This window comes from Curcuma longa, chromosome 4 (assembly GCF_044706935.1).
Source record: "Curcuma longa cultivar G26 ecotype Majalengka, Jawa Barat chromosome 4, ITB_CL_G26_1.1, whole genome shotgun sequence".
In the NCBI taxonomy this organism is placed as follows: Eukaryota; Viridiplantae; Streptophyta; class Magnoliopsida; order Zingiberales; family Zingiberaceae; genus Curcuma; species Curcuma longa.
This window is the reverse complement of record NC_133864.1, coordinates 14,298,722-14,325,952: the sequence shown is the minus strand read 5'-3', so window position 1 is coordinate 14,325,952 and position 27,231 is coordinate 14,298,722. Positions and strand designations below refer to the sequence as shown.

Genomic DNA, 27,231 nt, shown 5'->3' with positions numbered 1-27,231 from the left:
TGAAAACTTTAATTATAGTAAATAGTGTAATTATCTTTATGCCGAACAATGCTTTTTGAACATATGGATCCATATGCTTATGTAAATTAAGTCACTTATCTTCCCCATGCAGTGTATTAATTTGCATGAATTTAATAACCAGCAAACACTTTTACAAAAGAAAGTTTGATGGCTATAAGCAAATTTATGTCATATTTTTTTAATTAAAAGTACTTAATAATTTTATATGACTAAAAATTAAAGTAAACAAATGCAAAGATTCAAATAACCACAATGAGTGCAAAATAGAACCGTAATGTCAAGGAGTGGCCAATGCACCAACATTCATTTTCAAACTTTTTTAAAAGTGTAACTAACACGTAGGCATTCTTCCTCTATTAGGGTCCATTATTATTAAAAAAAATTATTTTAATGATCATGGGTCATCACGCCTCTATGATTACGCATGAGAATTTGATACCGCTTCGTATATTTGATACACTGCTCACACTTGCATGCATGAGAAGTTGCTGCATGCATGAGAATTAATGCATGGTTGAATTGATATTTGATATATCATTCTAAAAACAACAGTAACACTAATTAATTTATATTAATTATAATTATTATATTATTACAAAAATATAAAATTCTATTTATATGTCAATATAAATAATTTTCTTTTCTTTCGAGTTATTTTATATCTTCATTTTCTTAAGAGCTAACAGATTAATACTTTGTGTTCAAAATAGATTAAATAATTTAATAATTTTATCAATTAAAAAATTATTAATAAAATTTGAATATAAAAATTTAATTAATAATTTTGTATCTCAAAAAATTAGAAAATTAAATTTTATATAAAAATTTATTTTTAAATTAACAGCTAGAAAACTACATTTTATATAAAAATTGTCGATTTCCAAATCCGAAGGAAAAAGGATGAGAAAAAAATTTTATATTTTAAAAAAAGATATTAAAGTTTTAAAAAAAATAGCCTAGGGCCTCGTAGAATCTTGAGACGGCCCTACCTCATCATGATCACCAGTTAGTTTTAAATATTTCTCTTAAAATTATATAAGTTATATATTTTTTCACTCTATATGCACAAACAATTAAAGAGCTCACCAATACAGCCTAGGCTATGTACGTATTTAATGTTCATCAAATACTTTTTCAAATCGAATGGATATATTAGTTAAGTGTAAAATATTACACAATTTTTTTAAAAAAAATTAAAGATAAGTGGATATAAGATTTGCATTCACAACTAATTGCTGTGTGAATATACTGTAAGGAAACTAAGTTATACGACCTGGTTCCCTTTTCTATAATAAACAAAGTTAAGTTTGCAAATCAACAATAATGGTAAATTATCAAATCTTGTACTAAATTTCCGAAATTCTAAAAAACCTATCATAGTTTATTATTTACTAAATAGTATACCACTTTTTCAAAAAAAATCTCTCCTATAAAAAATTATTAAAAATTTTATTTGTCCGATAATGTTGATGGGCACGATAAGCCGGCCACGAACTTTGTTTAAAGGAAAAATTGATTATTAATTGAATCGACCAAACAGTTAAAATCAAAATCTAATAAATTATTTTTTAAAATTGATTCGATTAAAATTTTTACTAAAAATTAAATACATTAAATTAATAAAATATCAATTAATTTAATAAAAATTAAAATAATTAATTTTTCATCATCAATCAAATCGAATGATATTTTCATATTGATTAATGACGGAGTCAACGATCAATTATTAAATATTCTATTTAATTTTTAATTCTAACAATTGATTATTATTTTTGATTTAATTAACTTAATTAAATTTAGACTTCATTTTAAAATAAAGGTCGAACTATCAAAAATAATTAATAAATTTTTAAGAAAATTAAAATTTTAATCAAATCAAAATTTTAAATTTGATTGATTAGTTCGATTTAACTGATTTTTTTACTAGCTGGATGCCTAATTCATAAAATAATATTCTTCCGGTCTTTCAATTTTAAATTAAAGTGAAAATTAGTTTTCTTAATTTAAACCCAATCAAACTGAATTAAACGAACTAAATTTAAAAAAATAACACATCATGAAAGTTTCGTACAAAAGTCATCAAAGACCCTCTCAATTTTTCAAAAAAAATTACGTCTTTAAAATGATGCTCTCTTAAATAATATATATTTTATTTTTTAAACTTTTATTAATATTTTATTTTATTTTATATTTTTATTTACTTTCTTTTGTATTTTTAAAATTTTTTATTTTTAAAAAAATAGTTAAATTTAACTAATCATGGTAAGTTTAATGACATAATTTTTATAAAAAATTATTATTATTTTTAACTTTTTATCAAATTCTTAATAAAATAATTAAATTTTTATTTTTTTATTTGGTTCGATTCAATTAACTTTGATTTTATTTAATTTAATTTAATTTAATTTAATTCATCTTTGTATTAGATACAAATTTGCGGCTTAGCTGGCCGTAGGCTCCACGGAGGTTGCGATCTTTGGCCGTAGGCTCTAGATCGTCTTGTTATATTTTTAATATTTTTAATGGAAAAAATATTTAAAAAAAGAAGTATCTTATTGGGTAAATGACAACTGGCGCAAGCGGTTTAGTACGTTAAAAAGAACATACTATTTGGTAAATACTCATGTTCTGAAACTGAGGACCAGGAGTGGAATACGTGTCAAGCGTAAGTGTCTCTGCAGTCGTCCAATTGTAAAGAGGAGGGATATACTGCCCGCTTCTCCAAGAACACTCGAGAAACCTTGATCCAAAGGCAACAGACAACAAGGTCAGAGTTGAAGACAGGGGAACCGGGCGCGATATAACAGTGAAGACGGAGATCACATCGCCGAAGACCTTCATCCGGTTCATCAGGGAGAACGGACCGAGATCACATCGCCGAAGACCTTGATCCGGTTCGTAAGGGATAACGGAGAAATCAGTGAAGATGGCGCAAGGTGGATCGGATGCGGAGAGCGGACATGGGGGAAAGCAGAGAGGAAAGAGGCTGCGGTGGCGGTACTCGTCCTACCTCCGTTGGCCTACTTTCCTCAAATCGTCCCGGGATCGAACAGCCACGCCTCCCGTGCAGGATGGCAGGGTAGAGGGAAATCGTCCACTCCCGACACATCTGGTGGTGATGGTCAATGGCATCGTCGGAAGGTGTGTTTCTCCTGGAGACGCCGATCGCCATCATTTGTTATCCTGGTTTTCTCATTTGCCGAACGAATTTGTTTCTTTGCTTTGATTAGAATTTGCTTCTGGGCGCTTTTTGGGCCGAGGCCTTTTTTTTCTTTTAATTTTGTTATCTTACTGCACGCCACACCTCACGCTATCGTTTGGGCTTGTCACTAGCGTTTGACGTTCATCCGTATTTAGTACGATGGGCTTGCTTGATCTTTGTTATCTGATGCTCGTTTATTGAATATCGAAACGCAGTTTGCGTAACTTTCATCTGACATACGCGTCTTTTCCTTGCAGTGCTGCAGATTGGAAATTTGCTGCCAGACAGTTCGTGAAAAGACACCCGGAGAACATTATGGTGCACTGTGAGTTGCTTTTCCTTCCGTGTCCTAAATTTGGAATAGCAAGAGCTGAATTTCAAATTATCATATAAATGCAAGTCTTTTAGACTAGGGCAAGATATGATTAAAAACATATAACTCTTGATACTTAGAGACCAGGTAGGTAACCTTTTCCATCATGAATTATCATTAATTTGGCCAAAATTGATTGCCTATTGTTTAATTGCACAAGAACATGTGTCTTTCTCTCGATAGAGATATACATTAGAACTAATTCAAGGGTTCATTTTTTTGTTATATTTAATTCAATCATTACGTTGCTCTTCTGCAGGCAGTGAATCTAACTACTCAACATTGACTTTCCATGGAGTTGATGTTATGGGAGAACGATTAGCAAAAGAGGTTGTCACTTGTCACTCCCTTTTTCCTTGTGTAATAGATACCACCATTAGTCTATGCTCCTCTGTTACTAAAAGGGAGCCTAAATATGAATCACCTAGTTATCTAAAAGATGATTTATTTCCAAATTTGCAGGATTATCTGCCATTTAGTTGTTTTTTTGACTATAAGGTTTCTATTTCAACAACTAACAAGTTTTTATATCAGGTTATGTCAATAGTTGCTAGCAAGCCTTTTCTTCAAAAGATATCATTTGTGGGGCACTCACTTGGGGGTTTGGTTGCAAGATATGCAATTGGTATATTATATGAGAATGCAGTACCAAAATTTAGTCCACAAGAACATGGTGCATGTGAATATCATCCTGCAGGAGTGGAGTCGGTGGATGAAAAAATTGAAGGCCAGATTGCTGGACTTGAGCCAATCAATTTTATCACTTTGGCAACTCCTCATCTTGGGTTAAGATTTCACAAACAGGTAATTTCCTTTGGCACCTAAATTTTTGTTCAGGTGTTAAGTGGATGATCTCGTTTGATCGAATAAGTAAGAATTGATTTTCTTTGAACATTCAAGTTGTATCATACAGTTGTCAGATATTTTATAATGACTTTGTTTCCATTTAATTCAACTAACCTGTGATAGTAGTTATTTTGGCTTCCAATTCTCACAAGCTTTTTTACTTCTTTATATGGGCAAAGCACACAAATGATTTGAGTTGATTGACTAATTTTGTTGATATGTATTTCTGGTCAACTGGGTCACTGAGAAGATTTGGTACATTTCAAACACTTGTTTATGCTGAAACTTGAATGAAACAATTCTGAGAACGTTGAAAATCCTCAAAGATAAAGCATGAAACTAAAGTTCTATCATGAGATTGTTTGTATAAACCAAATCAGTCTCTTTTTGTGTAAGATATCTAGATAATATTGACGTACCAATTTTATAAACATCTGAATTGATCGTTTGGCTAGATAAGCAATCTCTTCTTGTTTGTTCAATGTCATATTAAAATCTTCATTAGCTACCTAATTTTTCATTCCATTCTTCTGTTTTTCTTTCTTTTTCTTAAGTACTTGATATAATTGATCAATATTTAAAAAGGAAATCTCAGCTGAATATAGAGAACTGCAGAACAACTTGTAAGGCCGATGGTAGGTTTCCCTATTTATCGTAGGGAGAGTAATTTGTGGTTCGATGATGCACTTTTCCATGTGATGTTTGCTTGGAATTTTCAGATCCCAATCCTTCATGGTTCCTATAAGTTAGAAAAGTTGGCGTACCGAACTAGTTGGATTCTTGGAAGATCTGGAAAGCATCAATTTCTAAGAGACCAAGATGATGGGAAACTTCCTCTTCTGGTTCAGATGGTCAATGACTGTGGAAATCTTCAATTCATGTGAGCTTTGCTTAACTAGAACCATAAACATTAAGTCTCTCACCTCCCTGTTAAGAATTAAAATCCCAATAATTAAATTATGTGTATTAATATCCAGGTCTGCTTTGCAATCTTTTAAGCGCTGCGTTGCATACTCGAATGTTTGCTTTGACTGTATCCACTTCTTCCATCCAGTACTATAATTTGTTTAACCTAAATTGCTATCGTGATTGATCTATAACATTATTGCATACTTTCTAATGTGTATCTTTGAGCAATGCTTAACTCAACTTTAGTCATTGTTGGAAGGAAGACATCATCAATACGGCGTCAACATGAGCTTCCTAAGGTAAACAATATATTATTATTTATATTGCTGATGTTATTTGGTCAGATCTAATTGTGTGTCTTTGCTGAAGCAACAAGATTTCATGAAAAATAGTCAATATCCACACATTGTTTATGTTGAAAAACGGACAACTTTTGATGTCCCTAAGATGGATTTTCTGGCAACCACCAAAGAATTGAAGACTATTAATGATATGGAAGGTTCATCACTAATTATTACTTTTCATTTATTATTATTATTTTTGCTTAGTTTTTTATTTCATTGAATTTAATTTTTTATCCAATTAATATAAATGTTGATACTGTCCTAATGTAGAGAAGTTGAGTGAATTATAGTTGAATATAAGACTAGCGAGACCAAAGAACTTATCTTAAGGCAATCAAAAGTGGTGCAAATGACCTGTGGATTGCTGCTAAGAGATGATCTTATTATATGGAGCTCATCAGCAAGATAACATTCAAGTCAAATAGCATGCATATTCTGACTTATCCTAATTATAAGTTTCTTACATATCCTTTGTATGACAATTAAAAAAAATGTTCAAGCAATGTGAAAAGTGTGACACAATGTCTTTTCAACCATAAAGATAATGGAACAAAGTTTGTCCTAGTTTCTAACAATGCTGTGGCAAAAACCTTAAAATTCCATCAAATAATCATGATTCACAGGTCTACAATATCAAAAACAAGACGACAAAATCATAGAATTCTAAAGCATGGAAACGACATCGCTCCAATTTTTTTCATCCCTTTGATTGAAGAAGGAACCCCACCAATGTATATCAGAATTTTGCAATATTTAGATGAATGGATTTGGTGAAAGAATTAGTTTCCTATACCACTGAATATGCTCGTGTAGCTTCTTAATGCACTGTCAATATGGAAATTGTCTATCTTATAACATTAAACATACAACTAAAAACAATTATTTGCTTTGAAAGTAGCCAGAAAAGTAGAAGGATATGATATCTTAGTTAATCATGGACATTAGTTGGTTTGATTAAACAAAGCAGGGTTTGCATTTGATCTAGGTCTCTTAACATACAAGCATTAAGACCTAATATTGTCATGCGAACTTTCCTGAATAATGTAGTACTTAATTGTTGTCTGTACAGTGATGGCCTTATAGTACATTTACAAAATCATGCTTCAAAATTATGAACGGTGTTAGTTGCTGTTTTCTGTCATCCAAGTACCCTCTCCTCAGGTTTCTGATATTCATTTATTGGCATTACTTAAAAATTTTCAGATGCAATGATTGATGGCTTGAATAGAGTTCCCTGGGAAAGAGTAGATGTTAGCTTCCGTGGAAGTAAACAGAGGTTTTTTGCTCACAGTACCATACAGGTATTCTTTTGCCACTCTATGATATGGACAGTTGACTGCAATGAGTAAATTGCGATGACATTTGTGACCAAATGCCTTGTCAATTGTCACTATAACATAAGTTTTCATAATCCACATGAACACAAGTAACAGACGACTTAATTTTGAAAATTGACCAATGAAAAACTACCCTATTTGCTACAGGTGAAGACCTACTTGATAAATTCAGATGGTTCAGATGTTATATTCCACATGATCGACAATTTTCTCTTGTAGCTGGCTTTCATCAATTATACAATTGGGCATTGAGCAATCTCAGTTTTCATCTGTCCTTGTCGTTATGATCATGAGTACCTTGAATATCAGGGTAATTTTACCCTAAATTTTTACACCTGGATCACTTACAATCGGATCAATGCTGCAAAAATGTAATAACTCTCACGCCAAGAGATGATGCGACTCTATCATTCGAGTACCAACTCAGTTACATCCCGAGGATATCAGACAATCACAATTGGATCAAGAGCTGATGCAGAGTGGTTACTAATAGTGGCTTGTGGCATCAAATAATGTATGGATTGTGCGCTCAATATGAATCAAAGCCACTGTACTAGCTTTTGCTATAGTGTGATAAAAGAGGCCATACTTAAATTTATTAGTAAAATATTAATTTACTAATAAATAGAATTACAGGACAATGAAAGCCAATAGATATGTTTGGCACAAAATTATATTTTATTTAAAATATAATTTGTGAATATAGTGTGTGATAGTAGTTTCAAATGTTATTATTTTTTATAAACATAATTACACTTTAGTAAGAATGTTTGTATTTTTTAATATATTTCTATTAGCCTTGTATGAAAGAATTATATATATTTTCAATCAATATTTCAGTTATTGGAAAATTCATTGACGCGAGGATCCTGAACCTGACAGTTATTAAAATAGAATATCACCAGATACTGTGGCGACCGCGGCGGTTCCTGTGATTCCACCTGCAGCTGCATGGAGATGCATGAAAGCTTTGAAGAGCTGGCTGAAGGACTGAAGGTATTAAAGTCATTACTCAAGCTTCAATAAATAGCTAGCTACTTTCTCCTTTCGAGATTAATTTGTAATTAAGCAAAGTGGCACTCAAGTTCCTAAAATATTTTTATATTTTTAAATTTACATTCCTTTTAACTCGATTTATCAGTCCTATTGTCGCTTAAACCAATCCATAAGAAGTGAATATAAATTGAATTAATTAAATATTATTAAATATTTTTTATTATAAGCATTTGGTAATTTAAAAAATCTTGAATATATGCTAAATTAATAGTACTCTAATTATGGTTCTCTTCCCATGCTCATATTTTTAAAATATATTTTAAATTTATAGATTTGTAGAAAACTTTTGACTCAAGATATTTTGATGACGACTAGTTTAACTAGAAGCAATTGAATGTAATTTTAGTCAATTAGTTAAAATTTCTTAACAAATATAAAAGCCTTAAATTCATGCCAAATTAATATACTTATAGAGTTCCTTGACAATTTATTTATTTCGGAGGACTACAATAAAATTTATAAAAAGATTTGAATGTTGAATTTCTTTTCCTATTTACCTCATAGAAAACTATAAATTATATATATGAATCTATCCGCGGAACAATTTTTAATATTTTTTAATCTATCCAAATTGAGGAGAAAGAAATTTCTTCCCTTCCAACTTCATGTGCAATTGAATCTCCCAACCTAACTCGTGATTAGGCCTCGTGCAACAAATGATGATGACCTTGCGGCATCTTAGTCAACGACCCCATGAGATCGATCGTCTCATGCGACCATTGTCAATGGCTCCACACAAGTGAGGTTGCCTCTCATGTTATCTTCATTTTTCCCCCTCTTTTCTTTCTCCTTTCCCTTGAGATTTTTTTTTCTTTCCTTTCCCTCACCATTATTCCACGGTGGATTCTTCTTCTTCTCCTTCTATCTTTCAAAGTTAACATAGGGTTAGGCCTATTTTTGATTTTTCTGTATTTTGAACATTTATGATCTTTAAGTTGACTTTAAAAGCGTGTTAAATAAATATTATTGTACTCTTAAAGTTTTCTTGAGCATATCCGTATTTATTTTTTTTTCATATTTTAAATCATCTACGACTATTAATTATTTTTTGACAAAAGTATTTGTTAACCCGATAGACCTATGAATTTATGTCAAGTGGGTACTATTGCATTTAATTTCTTGAATCCCTTGAGTCATTATATGTTTATTTTTTGGGATTTCAAGTCCTCTATATACATTACCAAAAGTGCATAACAATATTAGAGACTTCAAATTTATTGTTCTTATTTATTTATTTTAAAGATTTTTATTTTATATTCAGCAAATACATTAAGCTAAAAGCATTGATGAATTCAAGCCAAATGGACACCAATTTATTCTTGTGTTTATTTTTTTCTTCTAATTTTATTTTTAAACCCTATAAAGTAAAGTTATCAAATATTTTTCTCCAAAGGCATTTGAGGTCTACAAGTGATTTCCAACTTTACTGTAGACTACCAACCGTTGACAATTAAAATGCCTTTTAACTCCCGGATCTGCTGCAGATTTCAAGTTCCATTATGTGCTTTTGTCTGGATGGTTTCAATATTTTAAATGTGCTAATGAATTGGAATTTAGAACAGAGATGACCATCAGGAGACATACAGAATTCATAACTTTCTCTGGTTGTTTAACAAATCAGTGCATGACCACTGAATTCTCTATAAATAATTATGCACTAATAAATCAATCTGGAACTCAAAGGATCTCAAGTGTGAAAGAGCAGAACAAGCATTTTGGACCTCGATCATTATTGTATTTAATATCACTGATACTTTGCCAAGCAAATCAAAAGTTCACAATTCCATGGCTTGGAATAAGAACTTACATCAAAAACATAGCTCTATTTCTTGCTCTCAGTATCGAAGGAGTTTGGGAGATTATAGTGCAGATGTCTTGAGATTTTGGTCATCTGACGTCTTCCCCATCACTTCATTCTTTGTGGTTGGAACTTCCAACTTAGCTGTTTCGGTTGAAGTTTGAAATGGATGCACAGCAGTTAGATTTTGTAGATATCTTGCAACGATTGTTGGATCAACTGCTGTTGTCTGGTTGCTCTGAGCTCGTGTTGAATTTTTCGGTATTCCAGTATGATCCTTCTGAACATTCTTCTCTCTCGATCTCAAACCTAACTCGTCTTGACTTTCTGATTCGTTTGCATGAAATTTCAGCACCCCTGTTTCATTGTAAATGTGATCCGAGGTTTCTAATTCAGTTGGCTGTTCACCAGATTCATCTGTTCTGACAGTAGCCCTGCTCATCCTCCAGTGTAGAGTCTGCAGTAGCTGAACTCAGGAAGAGTCTGGTTGAACCAAACCAAACTCGTATTTTTCTCTTGCCTTGAAACAAACATTCCAATCTCAGGCTCAGAATCCTTGAGTGGGACAACATGATCCACAGCACTGGAAGCATCGTCGGCTTTGAAGCTCCGTTCTCGCGCTTCGCGAGTCCGTTCATCGCGTTCTGCTTGGGTGTGGTGGACTACCTCACTGAGGATGTTTTTTCCGTTCCACGGTTCTCTTCCCACCTCGGTCCGAATCAGATTGTGACGGATGGGAAAATTGTTCAGAAAACGAGATCAGCCAGATGCCAACAGCGGAGGAGGAAGGAGAAAACAAGTGCACCTGCTCTTGACAAAAAATAAATAAAATCCACTAAAAAAGGGCGTGTTCTTGGCTTAAAAATTCTGGAGCTGAGCTCACAAGGAAGACCTCGTCACGGACGTCAATTAGGAAACAAACATCTAGAAGCGGTAAGATTGGCCTGCACTCGTGATCGATCATACATAAATACTTCACCTTCCGAGGGCAGTTAGGGTTCTAGATTCTGCAGCAGGAGCCTGATCGACCAAGCTCCATAGTGGACGCAAATGTACAGTGATTGTGTACTAAGCGGACCAGGTCCTGTCCACCACTGCCATTTCCAATCTTTGAATTTTCTACGTTTTGAGTGCGACGACGAAGAGATTCTTAATCAAACATTTAATTGCTTATGGATGAGATGAAAGACGAACAACTTCTCTTTAATTTCAGGATTGATACATGAACCAGTTGATCGACTTGATTCAGGTGGATCGATTGATTAAGGATGTTTTTCCCGTCCACGGTTCTCTCCGAATCAGATTGTGACGGATGGGAAAATTGATCAGAAAACGAGATCAACGCGGAGGAGGAAGCAGAAAACAAGTGCACCTGCTCTTGACAAAAAATAAATAAAAATAAAAAATAAAAAATAAAAACTGCAGCTGAGCTCACAAGGAAGACCTCGTCACGGACGTCAATTAGGAAACAAACATCTAGAAGCGGTAAGATTGGCCTGCACTCGTGATCGTTCTATGATTGTAGGATTGACGGTGTGAAATCGTTGGGATGATAAATTTTATTTTTTACTGAAGTAGATGGACAAATACAAATGTAATAGTATAATACTGAAGGTAGATTTAAAGAAGGCACACGTGGAATTGAGAAAAAAAAACATAAGTTTTTTAAACGAAGGGATTGTAGGATTGACGGTGTAAAATCGTTGGGATGATAAATTTTATTTTTTACTGAAGTAGATGGACAAATACAGATGTAATAGTATAATACTGAAGGTAGATTTAAAGAAGGCACACGTGGAATTCAGAAAAAAAAACATAAGTTTTTTAAACGAAGGGAGTCGTTTATCTCCTTACTTATAAGAATTATCTCGTTTCAATATATATGGTCAAAAATAAAAAAATATCTACTCTTGAATGCCAATTGAAAGAAGTAAAGAAAATGTTATTTTAATGTTATTTCAAGTTCCATGCTATATCTACCCAATGTGATCATATAAACTCTCATTCAAAAGAGAAGAAAAGAAATAAAGCAATTAAATGATTGAGGAAATTCCTCACAAAATGACAATTGTGCTTAACTTATGAAAGCCGAGAAGCTAAGCCGTCCATTTGGAATACCAATGGCGAGCACTGCTGGCAATAAGCTCACGACTCTGAAGTCACTGACAATAATAATATGCGATGGGAAAACATAACCATTCTTCCAATTCCAAAACTTGTTGTATGCAATCGAACATCACCAAAAAACATGAGAAGCCATTATACACAACTTGATAAGTAAGTAGCCACTGTCCGACAATACGCCATCCTTTTCATCGTCGAATGGATCGAGACACCTGCTTCGGCATCAGAGAGTCGTGTAACACATGCGGAGTTGCTTTGAGTTTTGACAACACTTGGACAAACCCAGACCTTGTTCAATTAAGCAGAGTTAAGCTCCGAACGTTATTTCCATCCGTTAAATGGAATTCCACAAGTTGCATCAAATCGGCAGTGCACAGGACTAATTACTCGTTACCTCTCAGGCATTCTCGTATGTTACTTTGGGTGTAGCCTGAGGTAACTTAGATAGAATCACAAGTGAAAGCCATGAAAATCAATAATATCGTCCATTTTAGATCCAAACTTTCGTAATTTTATTTTTAGAGTTTATTCAAAATGTTTTATAATTCTAAATCTTTTTCATATATTTTCAATATGATATTTTGACCCTCCACCATTATCTTCATGGTCCAGTCCCAACGGATTCCTTGTTGGAGAGTCCCCCAATCATTATCTTTTATTTTTTTTTTCTGAGGATCTTCACATGACTCTATATAGACTATGCTCTAATGCCCTCAACCATTATCTTTTATTTTATCCTCGAGTTCAATCTAAATAAACTATTATTTTATTTTATTATTTTTTCATAACATGAGATTTTGAATCAAGATACAAGTGTGAAACAAAGAATATTTTCGATTTATTAATTTTATGTGTCAAGAGTACATTTTAGCGTCATAAACTTTTTTTTCTTTCACACTAGAAACCTCTTTTTTGATATTCATCTTATGAAAGAGTATGAACAAAAAATAAATTTTTTTTTATTTGATCGTATCAGAAGGGAAATTTGAGACTCTCCCTTGTTATTGGTAGTCGACCTCATTCATTTCATTCGAATGGAGAACTCATAGTCACACGGAGAACTCATAGTCACTTAGTTCGCACCTCCTTGTCTGACCGTGATCGACTAGAATAATTGGACAAAAGTAGTGACACGTCAAGTCCTTTGACAAGAAGCAAGCTCGTGCTTAAGTGGTCAACTCTCTATAGTCCTAGAGTGCATGTTAGCAACTATTTCTTTATATAATTATACTCATGAATCGGCTAAATCAAGTTAAGGTTCGGAATGAATCCGTTCTCGCTTGAGTGTGATTGCCCCCGACCAGGGAAGAGTTGAGTGAGAGCGCCGAGTCCTCCATCTCCCGAGCTCTCTTATGAATTGGCTTGGCAAAGCTAGACAAAGCTTTCCTTCCCTGCCCATACTAGACTGCTGATTGGCCCGGGTGTAGAGCCTCCTAACTGGGCTAGCGTGCTCCTCTGCAGATGTCTGGTCGAGATCTTGGATTAGACCGGATTTGAACCTTCGATCAGTGAGTGTGTGTGTCTGCCCTATCGAAATTTAACTGAACTCCGCCAATTATATTAGAGAAGCATGGCTAATTGAACCGCGTAGTGGGGAGCATAAGACATTTTCTGCTTGAACGCCTTGAATTGTATTGGCTTCTCTGCTAGCTTCCTCTCCAGGTTATAGGCTGAAGTAGGATAGGATTGCACATGCCCCCGCTTCGAGAAAAGAAAGAGAGGCGTATAAGAGAGCGCTTCCGTACACTCTTACTAAGAGGAGAGGCGGAGTTAGATTTGATAGGAATACTTTGGTCGGTTGGAGTTTTGTGCCCTAACGAATGAGCTTGACTGAAGTCTGCCTGGCACTTGAGGAAGGTTAAAGAACCTACCGTGGGCTTTCCTGAAGGTTGGATTCTCTTAATGCTCCTGAGCAAGAGCTTATTCTTTTAATTGTTATTCTTAATTATTTACACTAATTGTTATTCAAAGTACTGTGAATTACAGAAGCATAGTTGATGGACTAATTGGCTTGGCAAAGCTAGACCTAGACTAAGCTTGCCTTCGCAAACAATGTCTAGCTCTCCGACTGCTCATAGCTTGTTCGAAGAAAGAAGTAGCAAAGGTTGACTCTGTCGATTCGATCCCCTTTGAGTGAGAGCAATTGGAAGTCTAGCACATTGCACCTTTTCTCTTAACTTGAGTTTCATGTCAGATCCTGTCGTCCTCACTGTTTTCTTGACTGGGATGGGCTTTGCGCTTTTGTTGCTTCTGCCGCTGCTCTCGATCGTCTCTTTCAGACCCACCATGTCTCAAACTCGTTTTGTTCGTCCAATCATTATCCTTTATTTTTTTTGAGGATTTTTATTACAAATAGATGGAATCAATATATCTCTTCAAACAATATGATATTATTCACTTTGATCAAAATTTTTATAATTTTATTTTTAATTTTATCTAAAAAATTTTATATCAATAGAGATAATTTTTATATTATAACTTAAAAAAAAATTATATATTTTTAACATAAAATTTTAATTATATCCCAACATAAGAATATGTTATAATTAATCATCTATTTCCATTCAAAATGGTCACCTATTCATCATAACTTGCACTAAAAATGCGTACTAGTTAAACATTTTTATATGTTTTCTTTTTTCATAGTGTGTTTTAGAACAACAAAAAATGTTTTGAGATTCAAGAAAATCATAACGTTATTTGACACTTCTAATATCTCTTCCTGCTCTCTCAGTCGTCGCCTCGCCGCCTCCATCCTCTGCTCCCCCGCTTGATTCCCAAGGAGAGCTCACTCTCTGCAGCTCCACCATCCGGCGCCGGTGCTCCTGCCGCCCACCCTCGCGGCCGCTCGCTCGGAATAAGTCAGCGAGGTCGAGCTCCAAGTCTAGCACATCGCCGCCTCCTACGTAGAACAACGGGTTACCGACGAAACAGGTCACCGCTGGCAGGTAGAAGTTGCGGTACCGCGGCAGGAGCCTCGGGGTCTCGAGCAGGGCCCTGCCTAGCTCCTTCGTTACCGCATTGGGACCGCAGTGTCATGCGCTCGCTGCTCCTAGCGGGAAGGTGAATTCACAGGCGGGCTAGCGTCGAACTCTGGTTAATTTGGGCACTCCAGGAGGGGCAACAGCGACGCCGGAAGCGCGGAGTTGCGTAATAAAGGGGTTTGGCGTAGGGACAGGGTGCAAAGGAGAAGCATGCAAGGCTGAGGGAGGGGCACATCCTCGGTTCATCGGCGATCCGCTCGCCGGAGGCTGATCGCCAGGCGATGGTGGTCGTTATGGAATATTTTTGTTAAGCAGAGCAGAGAAAAGGTTCTTTCAGCTACCATGCAATCTACTCTCCCATTGATGCTAATGTTTATGTTATGTTTTGCCTCTAAAATCTACTCAAATAAACTTATTTAATTGTTATCTTAAAAATAAGTTTACTTTATCGTTCCCTATGAGTTTTTCCATTTCAAATTTTATATTTGACATTATTCATTATAAAAAATAAGATGTCTACAGCACTCAATTATGAATTTACTTCTTAAATTTCTCTATGTATAAGATTGCCCTGACGGCCGCCCCTCCACCACGCAATCTTCCGGGAACGGAGGCCACATGTGGCGCCTTTTGATCTACTTGTGCCCTTTGCCCTCCACGTGTTCTTATGGAACGCCTGATGCCACGATAAAATAAATGGACGGATGCAAATCATCAGAAAGGCCGGACCACTGCCATTCGTCGTACCAGGGCGGACCGACATGGATGAACCGATCCATGACGCTCGAGATACCTAATCGTGTCTCGAAGAAAACGGCGCAGTGGAGTAAAGGTGACCTTCGGTCGTCTTATCCGATTGCCATTGCCCTGCTTCCTCCGCGTTCTCGGCGAGCCACGCTCCGTGGAGTGTGGGCGGTAATCGATTCAGACGGTGATTCCATCCCTCGACCCGCCCCTTTGTTCGCACTGCTCCCGCTCAATCAGTCATGGCCGCTTTCCAGCTCGCCAGACCCGGCCTCTCCCTGGCGCTCCGCCTCCGGCGGTCCTTCCCGCTGCGCCATCGCTCCTCCTCCTCCTTCTTAGTCCGCTGCCGTCTTCAGGAGGATGGCGGCGAGCCCAAGGGCAAGTGAATTGCTTGAGTTCTCGTTCTCATTGATTGGCAATTACAAACAAAAAAACTCACACACACACACACACTCTTTTATGGTTCTTAAACTTTCTTCTTTGTGGGATGGTGGATTAGGGGAGGAAAGGCCGGAGTCGTTGTTCATGAAGGAACTCAAGCGGAGGGGCTTGAATCCGACCACGCTGTTGGAGGAGGGTGATGCGGGTGCGTCGATCGGATCGTGGGAGTCGAAGGGAGAGAGTAGAGACGGTGGCCAGAGGAACGGGGGATCGACGAAGAGGAATGAGACGGCGTCGGCGGAGCTTTACAGAAGGCTGTCGAATCAAAGGGAGCGGTCCATGTCTTTGAACAGCGAGGGCCTCGAGGTTTATTCCAAGCCTCTTACTATTCCTTTCCTTAATGAGTTTGATATGCTATTCTTTAATTCACTGCTCTTTCTTCTTTATTCTGGTCATGATGACGCTATTCGTGCAATAAATTTAGTAAGTAAATTTTTGTGAACAAGGCACTTCGTTTGTATAGCATATCCATGCCTTTCAGCTTCACCTTTTGCCACATATCCATGCCTTTCAGACTATCTTCCTGTTACCGTTCTAGCTTAGATTTTTAAGGCTATTGTGCAGATTTTAGTTGGGAGAACTTGTGTTCATGTAACCGCATCATTTACTTCAATTGTTCTTGAGTGATCTTTTACATGGTCCAAAGGTAGAAATGGGGGCGGTACTCTCCCCCTCCTTGTTTTATAATTACACACACACAATATGTAAGTTGCCCTGCCTAACTAGGGCTCTCTTGAGTTTGACTCGTGTACCTTCTACGGAGCTTGACTGAGCTCTTTTGTATAGCAAAGTAAGCTAGATTTGAACTACGCTTGTCTATGTATCAAAGCCTTCTCTTGAGCTTGAAATAAATTCAGTTGAAGCTCAAGCTTAAATCACCGAAGCTCAAAGTTGTTTCAAGTCAGAAATTTGCTAAAGCTCAAGATAGAGCCATTTTCCAACTCTATTTTAGACTTGATCGTTGTACAGAACATTCTGTTGCAATACTCTAAAGTCTATCTTAAAGAAAATATGAAAATCAGCTTATAAACCCCATTTATATCCCTGTAATTAAACATGATATAAACAAGACTGATGATGAACTTAAAATGATTTTCCTTGTTTGACATATGAGATTATTCTCAATTTATGAACGAATTTCCGTAGTAGATTGTTAGTGAGATAGTAAACAATGCTCTTCAGCAGTTTGTTCATGAATGCAAAAAATAAGCAGAACAAGAGCTTAACTAAGTTCAACACTATAATTTTCAAATTTAGATCTCACACTTGCTATTTAGCCAATGAGCCGGTCATATTTATTTTCCAGCTAGTCAGAGGAAATTTAAGTACTTAAATCATGAAATTGTTAATATAAACATTTTTGGAATATAAAAATCAACTTGGTGCACCCTGTTAAACTTGTTATTGTGTGGTTTACTTGCCTATTTTTTATCGCCTCAAATTCCCACTTTTAGCTTTAAATAATGATTGCGTGTCCATTTTCTTTCTTATGCTACTGAGCTTACATCTCACATTCCTCAATGAGTTGCTGACCTTTTGTATTTACATTTATCTCGCAATGACAACAAATTGTTTACCTCAGGGGTTAATTCCAAGAGCTAAATTGCTTCTAACTATCGGTGGAACATTCTTTTTAGGCTTTTGGCCTCTGATCCTCATCACGTTTGGGCTTTTTCTTGCCCTATACATTGTAAGTTCTCATCCTGTTCTTGATTTTTTTACTTTATTCTGCAATTAAGAACTTTCACTTGATGGAATGACTTATTTGATTTCATAGTATTTTCACTTAATGCTAGAGATGTACAAGTACAAAAACTTTAGGCGTTTGGCTATTATAATTTGCCTTTGTATAGACAAGCAAAATAATAGGAGAAACCTGACCTGACCATGTGCTATATGTTAAAAAGCCCAAGAGAGAACCCAATTCATCCCAAATACTGAAGTATTTAGGTGGGGAACCTCTTGGTATTTAAGCATGCTTTAATAAGCCTCATTTAGCAATACGAGACTAAAAGGTGGTGTTTCGTCCTCTCATTCTCACTTCTTTAGTCTCTTTAGTATGCATACTTTTAACACTGAATTGGTGAAAATTGAACTACTTATAGGCTTCTTCTTAATAGAGCATGACTATCATTTTGGTTACAGGTGAAAATTTTACTTCTTGTAGGCTTCTTTTTAATACATTCAACTTTCTAATTTGTTAAGGATGGATCTTGTGGGATAACGTTAACATCAATGAGTTTCTACAAACTCTCCAAGATTTTGAATCTGTTAATTATTTAAAATCTAGGAGATATACAATCGGGCTTTACTTCTGACAAGTTAATTTCGCAAGTAAAGAGGATAACCGGTTGCTGCTTATCTAAAACCTTGTGGAACAGCTACAAAGAGAGAATTTGGTTTTGGCTGATACATATAGATTTCAATCCTGTTAAGATGCTTGATATTTTCATACTTTAGTTTTCTAACAAGCATGACAAGCTGGTAAACAAGATCATTCTTCAAAACGTTTTGTTAAGATGTCTGATTTAGGTATTGTGTTTGAGCACAGTATTTAGGGCCAAGTTTCGTGCATGATGCCAGCAGAACACCCGTATCGCCACCATCGTACATAGATCCATATGCACTGCTAGATGAAGAAAGACTATCTCAGGTGGCTCCCAATCTGTACTGACTTGCTTCGACAATTCACAAGCTCCATTATGCCTGTATCATTTCTAGCCCACTTTTAAATGATGGATCTGCTAAGATTGCCGTCTTGTAAATCTTGAGTTTTGGCTGCCAAGACAAATCTTGATACTGTATTTATAGTATGTTTCAGATCATTGTTGCGCAATTCTACTGTTGAGAAAATCTAGTAAATGCTTTGTCTTTATGCTTTGCAAATTGTCTAACCAATTAGAGGAACTTATGAACAGTGGTTCTTAATAGAAAAGCAGTAAATTGCTTTCTGTTGCAAGGGTCTTTGCCCATCAACTTTAATTCCTCTTAAAATCCTATACTGTAGATCTTTGTATTCTCAATTTCTTCTTTTTTTTCCCTTTTGTGTTCGATGAGCAACATGAAATTACGTTTCCATGTATCGCGTTGTGAAACCAAAGAGCTACTTTCTTGACAACTTATCCAGACTTGGATTGTATGAAAAGCTAAAAACAGAAGCACTTCCTTACTGCTCATGGCACCCTCAAGCACCAGTCTTGGACGTATCTTGAGATCAACACTAGAAGCCATTTGGAAAGTATACCCTACATGTCAAGTCGTTCACATGCCATAGCTGTGTAATGAAATATAATACATCAATAACGTTGCTAGGTAAATCAAACTAAAGATTTTCTCGACACATTCTAGGAAAATTGTCGATGATGCAGCTGGAAGATAATGAATGCTAAATTCCAAAACAAAAAAAAAATGTGGGGCATAATTGATTCCTTTGAATTTTTTCCTTAATTATCAATAGACAGGGTGGATTTCATTTAATCAAATAGCAAGGTTACAAATGCATCCCTGAAAAAGAAATAAAAGAAGCAAGCTAGAAATTTCAGGACCATAATGGATAAGAAAGCTACTCGATTGAGCATCATTTCACCAGCATTTGTTTTTCTCTTCCATGTACCAAGCCAAATAATTGCTGGTCTTCATGCTTTTAAATTAGCAAGGATAATCTTCCATTATGCTCTGTTCTTATCTATCAAAATAAAATAGGAATCTTGATTTTTCTTTAAAGCACATAAGATTGTTATTTTAATTTGGATGATGTAATGCTGTAGCAAAATCACTGTGATCGATGTCCCAGTTGAGTGTGCGCAATTGAGGAACAATGACAAGTAAAAGAAGCATGTTGTGAACAGCCTACAACCCTGCACGTGAATGAAGCTGCTACACTGTGGAGCAAAGCTAGAATCAAGTTGATCCGGCGAGAATATATAGTGATGACGTAGATAACGGATAAGAAAGGAGAGAGGAAAAAAAATGAGTACAATACTCATTCAGAAAATCCCGACCTCTCTACTTTTAGCTCGTATATCCGTTATTAATTAGATGTCGACCTCATGTGGAGGACAACGCGTTCCCTAGCACATGTACTGAGTTCTTTCTAGCCTCAGGCTATGCACACTAAGCTCCTATTGTAATCTCTGTAAAATATTTGCATCACAACCGACCTCATGACATGGTCCTAGGGTCAAGAGTCGACCTCATGACATGGTCTCAGGCTCAAAGGGTGATCTTATGACATGGTCCTAGGCTCAAGAGCTGACCTCATGACAGGGTCCCAGACTCAAAAGCCGACCTCATGACATGGTCATGACTTGGTCTTAGCATTACTCAATGAGCTCAATTAAACGCTTCAGACTGCTCGACTATAACTATGAAAGTACGGTCATACTCGTACGCTTAGTTCAGTTGGCTATACGTATAAGTGAGCTCGGCCGCTCACTCAAGTCAGCTCAAGCATACACGGGAAATATCAAATGCATGCTTAGTTTAGTTCGACAATTCATATAAGCTCAAACAATATTCACACAGCCCACAGTCCAGCCACTCACACAGATCGATCACACATCTTCCGACCTCAGGCATCAAATCAGCCATCAACAGATCATTAGGACTACTCCGTCAGAATTAACAACTCATCTAAAAGGATAAGGATACAGACCAAGTGCTTAGACTTGGTCCTCAATCATTCTAGCCGTCGAATAACAATAAACCTCGCTGAGTCATCAAATACTTAGAAATTGTCATAAAATTGTCCGTTATTGACGTCATCATAACCAATCATAAGCGAGGAGATCCGATGATCACATCCCCGCTATATATATATATATATATATATATATATAAACTCTACAGGTATGAAAGAAAGACATCTTGAATTCTCTACGCATAGTACCACTTCTATTTTTTCTATTTTTGACTTAAGCGTCAAAGTGACCCCGTTGAGAATCCTCGACACCCTACTAATTTGTTTGTTTAGTTCTTTCTTTCTCAAGTTCTTCTTGTGGACAGATTGACGTGGTTTTTTATTGATGATGACGTACTATTTTATTGGAACACAAGTGACGAGAAAGTTAGAGCAAGATCAAAAGCGCAATCCAGTGTCAAACAACTGTGGCAACAGGAATAAAAATTCAATAACAAGCAATCAGATGAATCAATCCACTCGAGCATCCTCACGACAGAGCCGTCACCAACCACAGATAGAGCACTCATCACCATCACAACTGGCAAACCATAGAAGCACGAATTTTAGGAACAGTAGAAAAGCAAAAACTCAAGGATAAGTCCACACTTGAGATCGGACAAAATAAAAGGTAAGGGTTAAAACAGGACGGAGACAATAAGACGAATCTACGTCATTTCTTTTCACTTTTTTTTTTTTTGCGTAAGAAGAAGAAAAAATCAATCAAAGCACGATGACCGACCGGCCGACCGATCGATCCGACGACATTGGTAGAGCATCCCGTACCGTACGTACATACAAAGAAGAGACGGCTCGCCCCCCTCCCTCTTCGTACTCCCCCGCTCTGCTTCTGGTTGCCTGGCTCCATTCTGTCTGCCTGAGGGAGGTGGACGGAAGAAAGAAACGCCTACGTTGGCGAAAATGCCCTCGCAGATCCGGTTCCGGTGACGCCGGCCCCGGAGGCAGGTTTCGTCTGGGCGTTCGCCATGGAAGCAGTAGAGTCTCAGTTCCCCCTCTCACTCCCCTCTCTCCTCTGAGAGATAAAGAGAAAGCGAAGGATGGAAATGGAAACGGAATGAATTGCTTTTATTTTTGGTGTGAGTTGAGTGTCTATAAATAATGGTGAGAGGAGGAGGCAATTAAAAAGCGAACGATATGGGGAGTTGGTTAAAGACATTCCTCCATCTCCCTCCCTGTTCTTGTGTCCTTTCATCTTCTATTCTCTTCGTCTCTCAGTAAATATCGAAATCTACGCCATATGCTACGGCTAATCTTTCGTTCTACATATGGTGTCAAACTCAAGTCGAGATCGAACTCCCCACTTACGCAAAAATGACAAAAAAACAGCATGCATTTGGCTGACCCACCGATCGACTGGGGCAGTGCACACTGACAAACCGATTCCTCTCCCACGGAACGCGGTCACTGTCTCCCTCTGTCTCGTCTGTTCATCGTCCTACCTTAAACTCACCACGTTCTCTCTGTTCATCTCTCAAATCTTGAAAGGCGACGAAGGCTGTGGAATCGGGAGTGCCAGGGAAGGACGCGAGCCACCTGGCCCGCCGTCGCTCTCTTATCCGCCGCAGCAGCGCTCGTGATCTCTCTCCCTGTCGAGCACCCGGTGAGCCATCTCCTACAATGATTGTAAATTTGTACCGAGATGACTCTCTGGATTCTGCTTTGCTCGATGTTTTTACACTGGGCTCAGAATCCGCGTCGTTTGGGCCTACATTGGCCCATCTCATGAAGATCTGCTTCTTGTTCAGTCACATCAGTGGCGATGCGATGTCTTCCCCTCACTGATTAGAATTTAGAAAAGCAGCTTGGAGTTTGGCACCTCCCCATCAGTGTTCCACTGCCATCTGCTTCATTAGCACGCAGGCTTGCGAAATAAAGTGGCACAAGATCCAAACCCCTCCGACGAAAGAATGTCTGGCACGATCAGCTGTTTTATATTTGAGAGGGTAGCACTTTCTTCCACTGCCTAACCCTAGTCCACTTTTTGACGCAATCTCTCAATTGATAGATCCAGAGTGATAAAATCAAATGATCGTTGATGCAGATAAGATTATCGGTTGCGAATGGATGTTGTATTTGTTGCCGAAAAGATGTATAAAGAAGAAAATGACAGAAAAAGAAAAAGAAAATCATTTGTTAGCGGTTTTAAACATTCTATGAAAGTCTCTAGATGTATCCCATTTCAATATGCGATTCAGACCGTGACTATGTTCTTTGTATGATCAAGAAAGGAACTGAAATGACATTTGACGTGTTGGCTCAATGCAGCCGGTCACTGTTTAGAATCAGAATCAGAATCAGAATCCACCGATACTCCTCAAATCACATCACTGATGGACGACAGGAATTCACATTTTGGATCCGAATTTAATCCTGCCACCAAATCCATCTGCGCGAACGCAAAATTGCCGAATAATATTCTACACAGCTTGGAGAATAAGAACGCTACGTGCAGCATTTGAGTAGCCAAAACGAAAGTAAAATGAGATCGATCAAACTGGCATTTTTAGCCTTTTTTTTGCCAAACCCGAGTCATTCAAATGCTGAGGAGATCTGGTGGCGCTAGTAAGCCTTGCGATTCTTGCTGTTGCAGTTCTTTCACCTTATCGACGGGCGCTGCAGCTGCAGGATTTGATAGATCCGTTAGAATTTGAACCACCTCCCTCATCGTTGGTCGCCCCACGCACTGCTCCTCCACGCAGAGCATGGCGACGTTGAACACGTGCATGAGTTCGTCCAGCGGAACTGCGGGGAGCCGCGGATCCAGTATCTTCAGGACTCCCTCCTTGTCGGAGCCTGTCATCTTCCGCACCCATTGGACGATGTCGACGCCATCGCCGAACCCTCCCACCGGCTTCCGGCCGGTCACCAGCTCCAGGAGTACCACCCCGAAACTGTACACATCGCTCTTCTCGTCCACCTTCAACGTGTACGCATACTCTGTAGGGAAAAAATGAAGGAGGTTTGAAGTTCTGAGTTTGTTCTGTAGTAGTCAGAGAGTAAAAAAGAGCTCTACAACCACAAATAGATTTGAGACCAAAAAGTGAGGCAAGAAAGCCCTCTGATGTGAAAGCTTGTACCACAGTGCTTAAAACAACAGGGAGAGAGAGCACTCATAGCGGAGAACTAACAAGCTAAAAAAGATCGATCCTTCTGTGTGTCCTCGATAACAGTGTCATCCATGGAATTTAACTGGTGCAAGTGTTTATAGTCATTGCAGATTAATTGAGTGACAAAAATTACCTGGAGCAATGTAACCATAGGAGCCGGCGATGGCCGACATGCACTCGGAGGTGCCTGAGCCCTTCAAGAACTTAGCGAGCCCAAAATCCGCGACGTGAGCTTCGAAGTTGGAATCGAGCAGGATGTTATTGGACTTAACGTCGCGGTGCACGATGAGCGGCGAGCAGTCGTGGTGGAGGTAGCAGAGTCCCTTCGCCGCATCGACGGCGATCTTGCACCGCGTGTCCCACAGCAAGTGGCCGCCCTTCGTCCCGTGAAGAATTTCTCCGAGGCTCCCGTTTGGCATGTACTCGTACACCAAGAGATTGGTCTCGTGGTTGGTGCAGAAACCCAGCAGCCTCACGATGTGGCGATGCCGAATCCGGCCGTGCGTTTGAATCTCCGCTGAGAATCCATGGTCGTGCGGAAGGCCGCGGCTCATAGCGGAGAGTCGCTTCACTGCCACCTCCTGGCCATTGGGCATGACGCCCTTGAAGACGGTGCCGGAGCCGCCTTTTCCGATGATGTTCTCGCCCTTGAGGCTGTCGAGGACGTCGTCGCAGGTGAAGTCGAGGCGTTGGAATGCGGTGAGGTGCCACGCCCGGGCTTCTCTCGCTCTCTTTAAAGACCAGGCTTTGATGATCGCAACCATGGCAAAGATAATGGAACAAACGAGTAGACCAATGAGCAGTAGAAGCTTGAAGAAGGATGAGAGCGCCCCCCTTGAGTGGGCATAACTGCAAGGGCGGAGGTAACTACCACAGAGATTCGGATTGCCCTCAAATGAACTCGCATTGAAATAAGTAAACTGCCCCGCAGCAGGGACGAGGCCGGAGAGGTTATTGTAAGAGAAATCGACGACCGTGAGGCTCTGCATCGTGCCAATCGACTGTGGAATCTCTCCTCGGAGCTGGTTCCTCGATAAGTTGAAGTAGTTCAAGATCCTCAACCCGGAAATCTCTGGCGGAATCTCGCCGGATAGCTCGTTGCGACTGAGGTCGACGAAAGTCAAGAGTTTGCAGCGGCTTATTTTCTGTGCAATTGGGCCGGAGAACCGATTCCAGCTGAAGTCCACCTTGGATAGTTCCTGCAGCCGCTCAATCTCCGGCGGGATGCGGCCAGATAACTGGTTCTGATTCAAGAGGAGCTTCTGGAGACCGGAGTAATTACCTATGGACGGGGGAAGTGGTCCCGAGAGCCGGTTGTTGGAGAGATTAATTTGACCGAGATCCGGCGAGATTGCGGTGGCGCCGGTGTCCGGAAATCCACCGGTGAGCATGTTGTCTTGGAGCTCGATCTGTGAAAGCTTGGGCAAGCTGAAGAGGCCATCGGGGATCGATCCGTTGAGGTAGTTGTCGCCCATTCTGATCCTGATAAGAGACTCGCACGTGCTGAGGGTATTTGGAATTGGACCGACGAGGTAGTTGCCGAGAGCGATTAGTGTTTGCAGTCGATTCGCGGAGCAGAGGTCCGGCGGAAGCATCCCGGTCAGTTTATTAGATGAGATGTCGAGTATACGCAGAGGACCGCTCCAGCCTAATTGCCGGGGAATATCGCCGGTGAAGTTGTTCTCCCAGAGCTGAAGCACCTCGAGCGCAGGAAGGTGGCCGAGGAACTCCGGGATCGCCCCCTGGAGTTGGTTGCGGAACAGATTGAGCAGGGTCAGATTATGGAGGTTCGCCAAGGAGGACGGGATCTCGCCGGTGAGGGCATTGTTAGAGATATCCATGGACTTGAGATTACGAAGGCCACCGAGCGTTGAAGGAAGATTGCCGGATAGGCCATTCACCTGGAGGAAAAGCGTATCGAGGTTCCGGAGGTTCCCAAACTCGGCCGGAATCTCTCCGGTGAGGCCGCAGTTCGCCATGTCGAGACGGACAAGCGACGAAAGGTTGCCGATTTCAGGTGGGATGCCACCCTCGAAGCTGTTAAAGTAGCCGACGTAGAGATAGCGAAGACGGGTGAGATTACCTAGCTGCGGAGGCAGAGGGCCAACGAGCTCGTTGCCGGAGACGGCAAGGTACTCCAGGAACTCCCATCGGCCGAACTCTGGGGGGATGATGCCGGTGAAGAAGTTGCCGCCTAGGTGGAGGTGGCGGAGGTTCGGTAGATCGGCTACCTCAGCCGGTAGTGGGCCAGTAAGATTGTTATTGTAGAGGTCGAGGACGAGAAGATTTCTAAGGCGACCAAGGCCGGAAGGGAAGCTCCCATTAAAGATATTGTTGGACAGGTTAAGGTAGCGAAGGTTGGAAAGGCGAGAAAGCTCAGCCGGGACGGGACCAGAAAGTGAGTTGGAGGCCACGGAGAGGTTAACGAGGTGACGGTGGCGGCCGACCGCAGGGGAAAGCACACCGGAGAGGTTGAGCCCTACGAGGTCAAGTGAGACGACGTAGTCCTGGAGGGAGTCGCAGGCGACACCCGGCCAGGAGCAGTGACTACCACCGGCAGAGGAGTTCCAGGCGGAAAGGACTGCGGAAGGGTCGGAGACGGCGGCTTTGAGTTCGAGCAAGGCCTCAGTCTGTGCTTCCTCCTCTGCAGCCGCGTCTAGTGGCGAAACATAGAGGAAGAATACGAAAAGGAGGAGGAGGAGGATTGGCCGGAGGCCGGGAGACGTCTTTGCCTTATTCGATCTCATTTTAGCGGCAGTATCGTTGAGCTCCGACGAGGATTGAGCGTCGGGGCTTGGACGATGATTGATGCCTTTGCCTATGATGTTTTATCATGAGGAAATTGATATTTTTAACTTTTGAGAAACGGAATTTTCAAATTTCTTTCATTTTTATTTCGGCAATTTACACTTAAATTTTAGAAATTGTCGTTTTATTTAAACTTTTTTTGTTTGGGATTATACGAAGAATTAAGGTCGTCGAGAACATTATTATTTTTATTTATTCTATTTTAGTAAAAAAAAATAGAATATGCCATTTAACGATTTCATACGATCGATTTCATAATCATCTATAAAAAAATAAATTAAAAAGTTATAGTTAACCATAGGACGGTATTATTTTAACTTTATTAAAATTTAATTTTTATCTATTTCAATAAATCTATTCTGTATTAACCAATTCAATCATATCCCATATTTTTTATTTGAGCAATGATATACAGTATGAAAAAAAATGTAGCATGAA

At 38.8% G+C, this 27,231-nt stretch overlaps 3 protein-coding genes and 1 pseudogene across 4 annotated transcripts; 2 read left to right on the top strand and 2 right to left on the bottom strand.

Moving 5' to 3' along the window:
• The first annotated feature begins 2,740 nt into the window (after positions 1–2,740).
• Positions 2,741–7,316, top strand: LOC141827566 (putative lipase C4A8.10). 2 transcript variants are annotated; one of them, XM_074714844.1, is made up of 10 exons: positions 2,741–3,162; positions 3,481–3,548; positions 3,856–3,926; positions 4,131–4,400; positions 5,162–5,322; positions 5,420–5,475; positions 5,598–5,650; positions 5,721–5,850; positions 6,899–6,996; positions 7,180–7,316. In XM_074714844.1, exons 1-10 carry the CDS (start codon positions 2,948–2,950, stop codon positions 7,249–7,251), a joined length of 1,194 nt encoding a protein of 397 aa, XP_074570945.1. In that variant the 5' UTR covers positions 2,741–2,947; the 3' UTR covers positions 7,252–7,316. The 2 variants fall into 2 exon arrangements, with proteins under 2 accessions (XP_074570945.1, XP_074570946.1); XM_074714845.1 differs by having other exon boundaries at positions 2,801–3,162; positions 3,860–3,926.
• A 2,485-nt stretch (positions 7,317–9,801) lies between these two features.
• LOC141827130 (uncharacterized) lies at positions 9,802–14,298 on the bottom strand. The gene is made up of 3 exons (XM_074714390.1): positions 14,176–14,298; positions 10,359–10,594; positions 9,802–10,308 (listed from the first exon to the last, which is right to left on the bottom strand). Exons 1-3 carry the CDS (start codon positions 14,296–14,298, stop codon positions 9,948–9,950), a joined length of 720 nt encoding a protein of 239 aa, XP_074570491.1. The 3' UTR covers positions 9,802–9,947.
• A 1,429-nt stretch (positions 14,299–15,727) lies between these two features.
• Positions 15,728–19,092, top strand: LOC141827762 (uncharacterized; annotated as a pseudogene).
• Positions 19,093–23,224: 4,132 nt separating this feature from the next.
• LOC141826603 (uncharacterized) lies at positions 23,225–26,734 on the bottom strand. Its single transcript, XM_074713861.1, has 2 exons — positions 24,119–26,734; positions 23,225–23,815 (listed from the first exon to the last, which is right to left on the bottom strand). Exons 1-2 carry the CDS (start codon positions 26,730–26,732, stop codon positions 23,412–23,414), a joined length of 3,018 nt encoding a protein of 1,005 aa, XP_074569962.1. The 5' UTR covers positions 26,733–26,734; the 3' UTR covers positions 23,225–23,411.
• Between the last annotated feature and the right edge of the window lie 497 nt (positions 26,735–27,231).

Bases quoted from the DNA above. Each gene is read 5' to 3' on its own strand.
- LOC141827566 (XM_074714844.1), top strand. From the start codon at position 2,948: ATGGCGCAAGGTGGATCGGATGCGGAGAGCGGACATGGGGGAAAGCAG. The intron at 5,323-5,419 runs GTGAGCTTTGCT...ATTAATATCCAG, and splicing joins TGTGGAAATCTTCAATTCAT to GTCTGCTTTGCAATCTTTTA. The intron at 5,851-6,898 runs GTTCATCACTAA...AAAAATTTTCAG, and splicing joins GACTATTAATGATATGGAAG to ATGCAATGATTGATGGCTTG.
- LOC141827130 (XM_074714390.1), bottom strand. From the start codon at position 14,298: ATGGTGGGTCTGAAAGAGACGATCGAGAGCAGCGGCAGAAGCAACAAA. The intron at 10,595-14,175 runs GTGCAATGTGCT...ATTCGGACCGAG, and splicing joins AACTCAAGTTAAGAGAAAAG to GTGGGAAGAGAACCGTGGAA. The intron at 10,309-10,358 runs GTTCAGCTACTG...GGCTACTGTCAG, and splicing joins TTCAACCAGACTCTTCCTGA to AACAGATGAATCTGGTGAAC.
- LOC141826603 (XM_074713861.1), bottom strand. From the start codon at position 26,732: ATGAGATCGAATAAGGCAAAGACGTCTCCCGGCCTCCGGCCAATCCTC. The intron at 23,816-24,118 runs GTAATTTTTGTC...TTTTCCCTACAG, and splicing joins CTATGGTTACATTGCTCCAG to AGTATGCGTACACGTTGAAG.